Source organism: Scyliorhinus canicula, chromosome 6 (assembly GCF_902713615.1).
Source record: "Scyliorhinus canicula chromosome 6, sScyCan1.1, whole genome shotgun sequence".
Taxonomy (NCBI): Eukaryota; Metazoa; Chordata; class Chondrichthyes; order Carcharhiniformes; family Scyliorhinidae; genus Scyliorhinus; species Scyliorhinus canicula.
The window spans coordinates 10,767,166-10,780,519 of NC_052151.1; the positions used below are offsets into that span (position 1 = coordinate 10,767,166).

General features: G+C 47.6%; 1 protein-coding gene across 6 annotated transcripts in view; it reads left to right on the forward strand.

Annotated features, from left to right (window-relative positions):
* The window catches only part of LOC119966976 (dynein heavy chain 8, axonemal-like), a 1,648,910-nt gene that overhangs the window by 1,311,566 nt on the left and 323,990 nt on the right, over window positions 1-13,354 (forward strand). For all 6 annotated transcript variants that reach the window (XM_038798944.1, XM_038798946.1, XM_038798947.1 and 3 more), the window contains 2 exons: window positions 4,284-4,476; window positions 11,117-11,239. In XM_038798944.1, the coding sequence (XP_038654872.1) occupies window positions 4,284-4,476; window positions 11,117-11,239 (316 nt within the window). The remainder of the gene's footprint in view (window positions 1-4,283; window positions 4,477-11,116; window positions 11,240-13,354) is intronic.

Genomic DNA, 13,354 nt, shown 5'->3' on the forward strand with positions numbered 1-13,354 from the left:
GACTGCTGCGACTGGGCAATGACCTGGTGAGACTGGGCCAAGGCCCGCAGGGCGCCGGCAATGTCGTTTTGCCTCTGGCACATTGCTGCCTGTGAGAGGGCAACCCTGTCCAGGGCCGAGGATGACGCGTGCACATTAACCCCAACGCCTTGCATAACCTGACCATCCGTGCGGTGTCGGATTGGGTCTCTGCCAAGAGCGGCACCACTCCCTGCTCGTGGACGCGGTTCGACTCCTCTAACAGCGTCTGCAGAGTCTGGAAGACAGCCCTCATCCCGTCATTGTCTCCCTGGGTTTTTTGAGGCATCGGCTGTGCGGGTGGGTTGAGAAAGTCCAGGAACTCCGAAAACGTCTGGGAGCCAGCTGCATCCTGGGCCTGGTCTGGCCTCCGCGAGTCCGGGCCCTCGGTTGCTCCGACCTCCACCTGCTGTACCTGCTCAGCTGTGATGTGCGAACCAGACTGTGACCCAGGAGACTCATCACTAAATAGGCCCGCCGGGGTGAGTGTCTGTGGGATGATGGATGTTGTGGGAGATAACAGTGCCGCAAGCCCGATGTTTTCGCAATTTAGCCCCTCCTCAATGGTGTGGGGCCGCTCAGAGTCCGGAGGGTTATCGCTGGCCATTTCCATGGCTTGTGGTCTCGCCACCCTCTGGGCGTCCTGATCCGCAGATTGGGTTGGGGAGGATGGGACTCCCCGCTGATTGGGCACCCTCTGTCGTGCAGCCCCGGGTGAGGTGGGGGCAGATGCCTGTGTCCGTCTGCAGCCAGACGGCCCTGGTCGTTCGGCATCACGTCCTAGGGAAGAGAATGATTTTAGATTAGATTAGATTTGCTCGGCAGGCCGCTGGACGGTCCCAGTGGGCAGCGTGTGAAGGGACAGAGGATGGGGGAGGTATTCCAGTGGGCAGGGTGTGTGAAGGGACAGAGGATGGGGGAGGTATCCCAGTGTGCAGGGTGTGTGAAGGGACAGAGGATGGGGGAGGTATCCCAGTGGGCAGGGTGTGTGAAGGGACAGAGGATGGGGGAGGTATCCCAGTGGGCAGGGTGTGTGAAGGGACAGAGGATGGGGGAGGTATCCCAGTGGGCAGGGTGTGTGAAGGGACAGAGGATGGGGGAGGGGTGAGTATTTGTCAAGGAGGGTTGTCTCACTTGTTGCAGCTCCGCCAACCTCGCATAGCGCGACATCCCGGGTGGCAGACCCCCCAACAAGGTCCAGTGCCCTCTGCTCAAAGGTGGTGAGGGGGTGCAGGTTGGGCGAACCCCCTCCAGTCTGGTGCCGCTCACGGGTGTTGTGAGCGGACTTGGCCTGTTGGGGGAGGGTACATAGGTAGATCATTACAATACGGCAGGTATCAGCAGTCCGTTCAGATACTGGCACAGTTTGGGGGTCAAGTTGTCATAAGACGATTGCATCTCTCCACGGGGCCAGAGCGCTGGGTCTGTGACAACTTTGTGAACCACCCTCAAATAACTCTGCCCCAATCCCCCTCCACCCCCCCGTGCCAGGGGGGGAGGTGGGTGATTAAGTAAATGGGGGGGGAGGGATGGTTGTGACCAGGGGGCACCTTCTTGGCACTTACCCTGGCAGCCCTGGTGAGGTCGTGAAGCTTTTTTCGGCACTGCTCTGCAGAGCGAGGGGTCTGCCCCACAGCACTGACGGCAGCGGCCACCTCACGCCAGGCCTGGCGTACCGCGCTGGCAGGTTGGCGATGCCCTCTCCGCGGGCGGATGATGCCCCTCCTCTGCTCGACAGCATCGAGCAGCGTCTCGACATTGGCCTCCACAAAACGAGGTGCAGCTCTCCTGGGCTCCGACATCATGGCCTACAGATTCTGTGCTCGCCCGCGCCTTTTTACGGCGTCGGGCGGCGTCACGTGGGCGTGATCGTGTCGTCGCCGCGTTCCGTCGTCATCGCGCACGTGATTGTTGTGGCCGCGTTCCTAGTCCATTTCCCGGAAGTGAATACGTCGGGAAATGGACCCTTCCCGACCGTCGTAAAACGCGCCCGTTTTTTACGACAATTTCGCGATTTTTCACGGGTGCGGAGAATCGCACCCTGTGTTCCTGCATCTAGATATTACAAGGTCTTCTCACTCACTACAGTCACCGATCCCCCAGTGTCAACTTACCATTTACCCTTCAGACAATTTAAATTGGAGCAGTTTTACTCAATTAGACTGCATTCAACCGGTGCATCATATTCTCTTCTCCAGAACTCTTCTCCACTATGTTCAGTGGAGCTGTGGACTTCTGCTGCTGCTGTTACTTTTCACAATGGTGTGCTTTGCCTCATGCGGGAACATGCTTGAATGTGACCCCCTTCAGTTGTAATGGAAGCACACAAGCACCTGAACATGGCAGGTTTCCTGGAAATGGCCCCCACCACAACGATAGCAGTCCACCTCTGTTTCAGTTTTACGCCCCGATTCCTTCCCGAGGACCATGTCTGGCTCTGAACTGTGCCTGTTGATCTTGCCGCAGACCTCACGGCCACACCACCCCATCCTTGGTTAACGTCCCCTTCAGCCATGCTTTGAAGCTCAGTGGCGTATTTTTCAGCACACTCCATCACCTGAGCTATCTTGATCACTTTGAGCAATGTAATTATGTTCTCTGCCAGCAGCTTCTTCTTGATATTAAGGTTATGGATCTCAAGCCAGCCGGTCGTGCAACATGTCACTAAGCGTAGTCCCAAACTCTCAGTGCTCAGCAAGCTGGCGAAGCTTCATGGTCCCTCACTGCAGAGTCAATCTTATAATGTTGGAGGGTAATCGAGGGCTGTAGGTTTCAATGTTCTTCAACCAATTTCACTATCTGGTCAAAGTATAGGATGCCTCCGGAGACCTAAGGTTTCTAATCAAATTATAGGTTGGGGCCTGCAAACTCTCAAGATTATCACCTTCTGCAGGTCCTCACCTGTGATCTCACTCGCGGTAATGAAAAAATTGAGCCGTTCAATATACTGACTCCAATCCTCGACCCCTTGGTCAATGGGTCTAGTTTCCCAATGATAGGTATTTCCATTCCTGGTTTAAATAATTCTGACTCTTGCTGGAGCTTCTCTGCTTCCTCAACTGCTCTTTCCTTCCCCGTCGATTCACGACAATTGTCGGCTGCAATCAAAAATGTTTACCCCGCCGCCAATGTGATGGTACTCAAGACATACAATGGGGGATTTCAGTTGTTAACAAAGGGTTTAAAGATGAAAGGCAAAAGTAGTTAGATAACAAACAGAAAACACTATACAATAGGTCTTTATTCTTCAGCTCCCTGGTCCACACAGACCAGGGTCCTGATCCCAAGGCCCCACACAACCCCCACTAGCTTCTACTAGGGTTCACACGCTCCCACGTGATTGGCCCCGAGCCAATGGTTCATGGAGCTCACCCCCTTAAAGGGGCCATGTACCATATAAATCTTCTGGTCCCGCCCATCATGGGAATCATCATGGGTGGGATAGTAAATATGATGGACAAATATGAAGGTCCATTGACCTCAGGTGGGAATTTTCAGTCCCGGAGTAGGTGGCAGTGGAAAATCCCACCATTGAACAAATATTTTGTGTCTGTCTTCACAGTAGAAGACACAGTTTACATACCAGAAATGGAGGAAGTTAAGGTAATTAATATCAGACAAGAGAATGTATTGCAGAAACTCAAGAATCTAAGTCCAGCAAATCCCCAGGAATAGTTGGCCTACATCCTTGGGTTCTGAAAGAGATCGCTGCAGAGATAGTAGATGTGCTGTCTATGATTCTTCAAATTCCCTAGATTCTGGAATGTTCCCAACAGAATGGGAGTTGATACATGAAACACCGCCGCTTATTCACGAAAGGAGAGAGGCCAAAAGAAAAACAAGTCTGTTAGCCTAATATCAGTCATTGGTTAATGGCTGGAATCTGTCATTAAGGAAGTCTTAACAATGCACAAAGAAAAGCATAATGTCATCAGGTGAAGTCAACATGGTTTTATAAAAGGGAAATCCTGTTTAACAAATATATTTGATATTTTTAATATGTAGCCAAAGAGATTTAACAAAGGATCCACAACCAGGTTATATTCAGTTCCCTTTGCACACCCACTGATTCTTCCAAGTGATATTAAACATGGAGCTGGTTCATTAGAGGAAGCATGGTGGATAATAATTTGCAAGAAGTTCCCTAAGCCCATGCTCATGAATATATAAGCATACAGATTTCTGATGAATACCAGGTAAAGCAGTTCTTTTAACGGCAGTGAAATTTATGCTGATTAATTATTGACTTTTATGTTACTTCATAGATTTATATCCCAAGAAGATATATTTTGGTTTGAATCTGCAATTACTCGTGCAATTGAAAAAGTGATTGGGAGAGCAATGGCAGCAAACATTCACGAAGAGCCATACTTTGTTGATTTCCTTCGGGATATGCCAGACCCAACTGGTGATGAGCCTGAAGATTTTGTATTTGTTGTCCCAAAAGTCTATGAAATGGTACATCATAACGTTGCTGTGATTTAGATGTGATTTTGTTAATTCTGCTATAAAGTCCTGATAAAAGAACACCTGTTCCTTTTTGATGAACGCAATCCTTTATACCAGCCTTCTGAACCAAATCTCTCAATTCATTCTCTTTCTAGGAATGTAGCTCATTTTCAGTGGAATTTATTTTAAACAGAAGCATGTCAAAGTCTCCAGTGACCCATGTCTTTGGCTACCTTCCTTCTAATGATATGAAGGATTGTGAATGGTAATCAACATGTGTTAAACATAACCTGGTATGGCATTAGCTGCAGTTAAATACAGTAAGCTGAGAAGGTGCAGAACTTATTGGCCTCTGTTTTAACTGGGCCATATTTCACACGAGCTGAGGTTTTAATTTTTCCTGACTTCTTCAAAAGCCCCTCCCAGCAGTCAGCATCCAGAGGCCACGACCATCAACGACTGTCTCTAGTTGTTTGTGTCAATGCCTGCAGGTAGTAGAGACATGGATGTTCAGCAGGTCAGGAGCCAATGGCCAGTTCAGTGTACAGAAGGTCTTTCAGTATGCAGCTGTCATCAAACTGCCAATGCAAGTGTTATTTGTTTTCCTGTTTGTATACTGTTATGAAAGCCAAACTTACCTCACTGGAGGGTATAGAGGTCAGGACCTTCAACTCCCAATGGGCCTCGAAGTTTTTATGCATGTTCAGACTGAGAGAGAGTTGCACATGCGCAGATCGGCATCTTGACATTTTGTCGGCCCTGTACACTTGTGCGTAAGAAAAACACAAAATTTCCAGTTTGGGGATGAGAGTGGAGCACCATCGATAAGGAATGTCCCTGGAGAGGTCTCTAAGGATGAAGGGACTGGGAGAGGTCCGTAAAGGAGAAACTCAGGGAGAGCATAAAGACAGGAGGAGGTCCCAGTTCAGTTAAAAAGAGTATCAGAGGAAAAGGGCAACGGGGAGCAGGCTTTAAATGAAGAGAACTCGGGAAAGAGCGAGTTGTTGAAAAGAGCTCAGGAGATGACCTGAAGATCCAAGAAGGTGACTTCATGCTGCTGGTGGTTTGGAAAGGGTACCCCATTGGAGAAGTATTTTACTTTTAAAGTTATGTTTGTGAGTTAATGTTTGAATGAATACTCAGAAATCCAGGGGAACAGAATCTTGGAGATGAGATTGAAACCATATGAGGTGGGCCATCATTGAAGTCATCCAAGTTGATGCAACTTCTGGAAAGAATTCTGAAAGTCTGATCTTCGAATGTGAAGACAGAGAGAAACTGAGTTTCCCTTGTGAGCGGACCAGAGTATCAGTGAGATTGGTTGACTCATAGTGTTACTGATGTCTGGGTGGGTTGTTGTTAAAAATATGGACCCTACATTGTTCACTTCTATCATTTATTGTCTAGTGTGGTGTGTTTGATCACAGTTGTCTGTTAATTCACCTCAAAATTACCCTGAATGTAAGAATAGAAGATATATATTGTAAATTGTTTTATCATTTTTGACCTGATATGACCAAGGCAGATTTCATGGATTACTTAGCAACCCACCCACACATCAGTAACCACTGTGAGTCATAAAATCTCATTAAAACTGTCTCCCTTATGTGGGATTTCAATTTCACACTTTCTAAAATCTAGCTTCTTAATTCCCACAAAGACCAGCCTGACTCAGACTGCCTCAATGACTACTCACTATCTGATGGTTCAACCTCTTCTTCTAAGACTGCATTCCACAGGATTCACAAAGCTGCACTTCTGGTTCTAATTTGTGAAACACTTCTAACCCTGTCACAGACCACTAGCTTGACTAAGCTTGACAACGCCTTGGCTTCTCTGAACTCCAGCTGTACTGAACTAGATACAGCTCACAGGATTTTTTTGAGCCCTCACTGTCTCCAGAATGGAAACATAAATCTTTTTAACTTCCAAGGACTTATCTAAGCCCTAATTGCCTGATGCTTGCTAAACGTGTCCAAACTCTTCCTCTGCTGCAGAACCCTCACTCTCCCAGCAAACGCAGAGAAACTGAAACCAGGGAACTTTCTTAAGCTCCATCCTCGTCCATTACAATGTAGCTGACTGTGGTCCATTCTCAAACTGATCGGCAAGCCAATTATCCTTTGTTTACAATTGCACCATCTTAGCAAGCCCACCTGCTTTTTATAACTCTTACCTTTCTAACTACTGGGCGTGATTTAGCCAAACCATTGCTCAGTGTCATTTTGGACCAGGTGTTTCTAGCGGGCTTTTTGGGTGAGATCCACACCGGTACTTCCCCATACTTAGGATGTGATTTCATAGGAAAACACAGAGTCCCGTTTTGAACATAAGAACATAAGAACATAAGAAATAGGAGCAGGAGTAGGCCATCTGGCCCCTCGAGCCTGCTCCGCCATTCAATGAGATCATGGCTGATCTTTTGTGGACTCAGCTCCACTTTCCGGCCCGAACACCATAACCCTTAATCCCTTTATTCTTCAAAAAACTATCTATCTTTACCTTAAAAACATGTAATGAAGGAGCCTCAACTGCTTCACTGGGCAAGGAATTCCATAGATTCACAACCCTTTGGGTGAAGAAGTTCCTCCTAAACTCAGTTCTAAATCTACTTCCCCTTATTTTGAGGCTATGCCCCCTAGTTCTGCTGTCACCCGCCAGTGGAAACAACCTGCCCGCATCTATCCTATCTATTCCCTTCATAATTTTAAATGTTTCTATAAGATCCCCCCTCATCCTTCTAAATTCCAACGAGTACAGTCCCAGTCTACTCAACCTCTCCTCATAATCCAACCCCTTCAGCTCTGGGATTAACCTAGTGAATCTCCTCTGCACACCCTCCAGCGCCAGTACGTCCTTTCTCAAGTAAGGAGACCAAAACTGAACACAATACTCCAGGTGTGGCCGCACTAACACCTTATACAATTGCAACATAACCTCCCTAGTCTTAAACTCCATCCCTCTAGCAATGAAGGACAAAATTCCATTTGCCTTCTTAATCACCTGTTGCACTTGTAAACCAACCTTCTGTGACTCATGCACTAGCACACCCAAGTCTCTCTGAACAGCGGCATGCTTTAATATTTTATCGTTTAAATAATAATCCCGTTTGCTGTTATTCCTACCAAAATGGATAACCTCACATTTGTCAACATTGTATTCCATCTGCCAGACCCGAGCCCATTCACTTAACCTATCCAAATCCCTCTGCAGACTTCCAGTATCCTCTGCACTTTTCGCTTTACCACTCATCTTAGTGTCATCTGCAAACTTGGACACATTGCCCTTGGTCCCCAACTCCAAATCATCAATGTAAATTGTGAACAATTGTGGGCCCAACACGGATCCCTGAGGGACACCACTAGCTACTGATTGCCAACCAGAGAAACACCCATTTATCCCAACTCTTTGCTTTCTATTAATTAACCAATCCTCTATCCATGCTACTACTTTACCCTTAATGCCATGCATCTTTATCTTATGCAGCAACCTTTTGTGTGGCACCTTGTCAAAGGCTTTCTGGAAATCCAGATATACCACATCCATCGGCTCCCCGTTATCTACTGCACTGGTAATGTCCTCAAAAAATTCCACTAAATTAGTTAGGCACGACCTGCCTTTTACGAACCCATGCTGCGTCTGCCCAATGGGACAATTTCTATCCAGATGCCTCGCAATTTCTTCCTTGATGCTTCACTGGGCAACAGCAAACCCCATGTGCCCCGGGGTCACAAAATAAGAGATTTTGGGTCCGAATAGTTGGATGCTTAACAGCTCCTGCAGCGTCGAGAAAGACCCCCGCTATCAATGGGATTATTTTTTGGCCTTGGTGAGGCTAATCAGTGCAGGAAGAGTTCAGAGTGCCATTTTTAAATGCTGCCTCAAACTCTTGACTCCCCACCACGTCCTCAATACACCCCCAATAGCCCAACCTACTTGTTAGGGAACCCTCGATCTCTCTCCCCTAACCCCACCTCATAACGGCGAGCAACCCCAGGACCAATCCCCGGTGCAAGCAACCTGGCACCCAGCACCTTACCATTGCCATCCTGGCATGTTGGCAGTGTCCCTGCCAGACTGGTAGTGGCATCCTGTCTGGGTGGTACTTCCACAGTGCCTGGGTGAAAGTGCCAAGGTGCCAGGCTGGGAAAGTCAAGGTTCCCGAGTGGCAGGAGTGCCAGGGTACGACACTACACAGAGCCTGACCACTCAGGTCCTTCAATGGCCTGGGAGATCCCCCAGATGATGTTATGCCTGATCCATGTTTGGACCACTAGTGCTAAACATCGCCATGGTGAGGTCACCTGGGCATGGCATTCATTCCTAGGTCTTGGGAGAATCTGGCACCATTTATCCAATCTGGGAAAGTGCAACCCCAATTCGAACCTCACTTGGCCCGGAATCACAACACAAGTAAATAAATTTGAATATCTTGTCTTTGCGAAGCTCTTTTAAATAAACCAGAGATAAGTCTTCCATCTCAAGAAAACTCACAGCAGCTTCTGGAGCTATCCTGTTATACCACAACAAACCTGGGTCGGGATTCTTCCCCAACCGGCGGGCAGGCCATACCGGCGCCAAAGAGTGGCATGAACTACTCTGGCATCGGGCCGCCCGGAAGTTGCGGAATCCTCTGCCCTTCGAGGGACCAGACCAGCGCTGGAGTGGTTGGCGCCGTGGCATCCGGTGGCGAAGGGCCTCCGCCAGACGGCGCATGTTGGCGCATGCACGGGGGCACCAGCATGTTCTGGCGCATGTGCAGAACCGCTGGCGTGATTTCTGCACATGCGCAGGGAGTCTCTTCTCCGCGCTGGCCATGGCGGAGCTTTACAGAGGCTGGCACGGAGGGAATAAGTGCCCCCATGGCACAGGCCTGCCGCAGATTGGTGGGCCCCGATCGCAGGCCACGCCACCGTGGGGGGCCGGATCCCCCCTCTGCCCCCCTGAGAACTCTGCAAGCCGCCTTAAAGCCAGCTCCTACCGGCATGGATCTTGTCTAATTCATGCCGGCAGAACGGGCCGAAAATGGGCAGCCGCTCGGCCCATTGGGGTGCGGAGAATCGCAGGGGGGACCACTGCCAACAGCCCCCGACCGGCACAACGTGATCCCCGCCCCCGCCAAAACATTGGCGCTGGAGAATTCGGCAGCCGGAGTCGGAGCGGCGGGGCAGGATTCACTCCCTCCCCCCCCCACCACCCCTTCCCAGCGATTCTCTGACCCGGCAGGGGGTCGGAGAATCCCGCCCCTGGTGTCTCCTTTTAATATACACTGTAACCCAACCCTGGCGATCTAGTGTCTAAAAATCCTGGACACGAGGCCCCAAATTATGTTACGCCACTCTGGGCAAGTGCCCAATCAATCCAACCCCATGTGCCCCGGGGTCACAAAATAAGTGAATTAACCAATAATTCTGATCAAAATTCCCAAAGTCTTTGGCCCTTAGCTGCCCAATGATTACAGTCACCAGGTTTGTAAGTAGAAACACAATTACTGTTTATTTGTAACAGAAATATTGATGAAATGTGCAGTAAATGCAACTGAATAACAGCAAGCTAACATTTAACCTCTTTTAACTGTCCCACCGTCTACCCACACATGCAAGACAGACAAATACAGAGTGGGGATAGGGGTAAAAATAATAAGGACGTAGGTCAAAAGATAAGAGTCATTGCTTTAAATGTGACGGGCTAGTCTCACAGCATGCTGATTGATCAAAGTCCTTGGATTGCAGTTGGTAATGGTCTTCCTTGCAGGTCCGTTAAACATCCATGGATTAAAAGCATAACAGCAAAATAAAAGAAAGGGGAATAAGGGAATAAACAGGGAAGACACAAGAACAAACAGAAAGGATCCTTATTGTGCAAACATATTTAAATGAGCCTAACTTCTCACTTCAATATGTAAATCTACATTCTTCCCAGCGAGGTCTCGCAAAGTTCAGTTAAATCTCGCGAGACATGTCAACTGCGAGATTCAATTGCCTCGTTGCTCCACCAAATTGGGCTTGATGAGGCTGATAAATCACGCCCATTATCCTTAACCTTTCAAGAGTACTAGGTTCCAAGGTACTGTTTACCATTTTCTACAGTGACACTTCAATCTTCACGCAACTAGACATTACTTTCATAATATTAACCCAGGAACTAGATACTCATCACAAATCTTATTTTAATTTGATTGAGCGACAGGTACCAACATTCCAATCTCAGACAATCTGGCTTGCCTTCTGTCATCCTCAAGTAAGTCCTAAGGTTGGGTGTGAGGATAATGGAAAGGGGACCAACAGTGACACTCAACAATGCTGTGTGGCTAAACCGTTGGTTATCCTGGGCTCCATCAGAGCAATATAACTGTCTTAAAAACTTGCGTTTTTGGCTGCACTGCTTAGATGGCAATGACGACCACAGTATTCTGAGACAAGTAGGCCTGAAGCTCTGGTAGCCCATTAGTGGAAAATCAGTAAATTGAATTTTATTAATCCTGTGTACTTATTTGTAACTACATTTGCAGGATACAAATAATATAATACAGAAATTGTAATTTTCTATGGCAGGATGAGGTATATTGGGTTAATGGCATCCTTAACCTTTCATTATTTTATGCTGTTATCGTTGTGGCATTCTGATAGTTGTATTGAATGTGTTCCAGATACCAAGCTACAAATTCCTGACTGAAAAATTGCAGTTTTATCAGGATCAACATAATGAAGGTGTCCGATCGGGATTTTTTGATCTTGTGTTCTTCAAGGATGCAATGACACATCTGATCAAAGTGAGATTTTAGAATTCTAACTAATTATAGATATTCTGAAAAAACAATTAGGTCTACCAGTAAGCTTTTAATGGAGGAAAACAGAATTCCATAAAGATTTATCCATTGATATTTAGATGTCAGAACCGTGATAGAATTCCAAATTTCATTCATATCTCATCAATGAACCTTTCATACACACTGACCTTCTAGCTAGCTTTGAAAATGTTCAAATGTACAGTGCTTCACAGCCCTTTTCCTTAAGGCACTGGATCTTTCCACACTATTGTCATCCACGTTTTCAGAACATTTTCTTTTGCCTTTTCTGTTTCTCATCTATGTGCTGTTCTTTGACATCATGTGCAGGTACAGCATTTGTTTTCCCATGTCTTCTGACGACTTTTACTTCTACCTCTGTTGCTGGATTATTAGACTGATACCTGATATCCAGGTATGGATAAGAGGAAATGTCCTCCAATTAAGTGTTCAGAAGACTAAAGCCATTGCTTTCCCTTCCCATTACCAACTCTGTTACCGAGTTACCTACTTCACCCCTCTTGGCAACAGTTTTCGAATAAGCCAGTCTGTTCTCAAAATTGGTACCGCATTTGATCCTGAAATAAATTTCCGATCTCCTATGCACACTATCACTAAGACTGCCTATTTAGGGGCGTGATCGAACGGCCTCGCCGCGCCGGACTCAGCGACGAGGCCATGAAATCTCGTGAGAGGCCTGTCGCAAGATTTGCGATGGTCGAAATGCCTTGCAAGATCTAACGAGATCTCGCAAGAGGACGCGATCCGGATCTCGTTCTCGCTGGGTGAGATCCAGATTTACATATTTAAGTGAACCATTAAGCTCATGTAAATATGTTCGTGCCCAATTCCCCCAAGGCCCAGGAACGAACGCCCAAGCCTGGGAGAACTTGCCATGGCGCTGTTTAGCACTGGTCCACACAACAGTAACGGCACCTGTGGGGGTCTCCCAGGCCATCGGAGGTATCCGGTGGTCATGTTCTGGGCAAGGTGGTACCCTGGTACACCCGCTGGCACCAGAGCACCTTTGCACTGCTGTCAGCTTGGCACTGGCACCCTGGAACCCTGGCAGTTTGTTGCTCGTTATGCTTTCCCTTAATTTGCTCTGCTTTAATTACCTTTGCTCAAGAGTCGGCAGGTATCTTTCTGATACCGCCACAAGGTTCAAAGCCAAATACTGATCAATGACTCGATACACCAGTTAGTAAGTTTGAAATCAATACACATTTATTTACACATACAGTCAATTATTACTCATGCACAAACTCTACTCACTAAACTACAACTACTACTAAAGCCTATACTTAGCTTCGAGTGGCCCACTCAGTCAGAGGAACAATGGCCGTTGTCCGGTTCTGATACTGCTGGCTTCGAACTGGTATAGAATAGTAGCTAGGAGCGCCTATCTCGTAGTGTGCGTTGACCTTAGACTTACTTGGCTGGTGCTTGGTGGGCCTCTCGTCGCTGAGAGCCAAATACCAAGGTGAAGATGGAGAAGCTAAGAGTTCTCAAGAGCTTCTAAGAGAGCGAACTGACCTTGGGACTCTGCTCTATACCCCAAGGGGTTTCGCCCCCTTCTGGGCGGACGCTGGACTGGGTCCCAATTAATTGGACCATGTCCCAATCGTTTGTATCGATTCTCTCCAATAACGGGGTTGTTCCCTGATCGTTGGGCGGGCTCTATGTAATCGTTGGCCTGCCTTTGTTTTCGCTTCCACTGGCGCCGGGAAGTCTGTCCTGGTACCGATTGTATCAATGTTTCTTTTTGTCCCCGGAGATAGCTCATTACTATGCTACTGGCTTGTAGTTTCAGTTCTGTCTGGGATCTGCAGGTTCCAATCCACAGGAAACCTTGCATCTGCTTGTTTTCCCGTACCAGCCTCTCCGGACAGGCGCCGGAATGTGGTGACTAGGGGCTTTTCACAGTAGCTTCATTGAAGCCTACTCGTGACAATAAGCGATTTTCATTTTTGGTTTCATTTTTCTAGTGCTGTCCATTTTTCCCTGCACTCTTTGTGAGTATCCATTTTGGAATCGGGACGTGGCCATCCCAGGTGGCTACACTCCCTCCTTGTGATCCTCAACGCTAAGCGTGAAGGA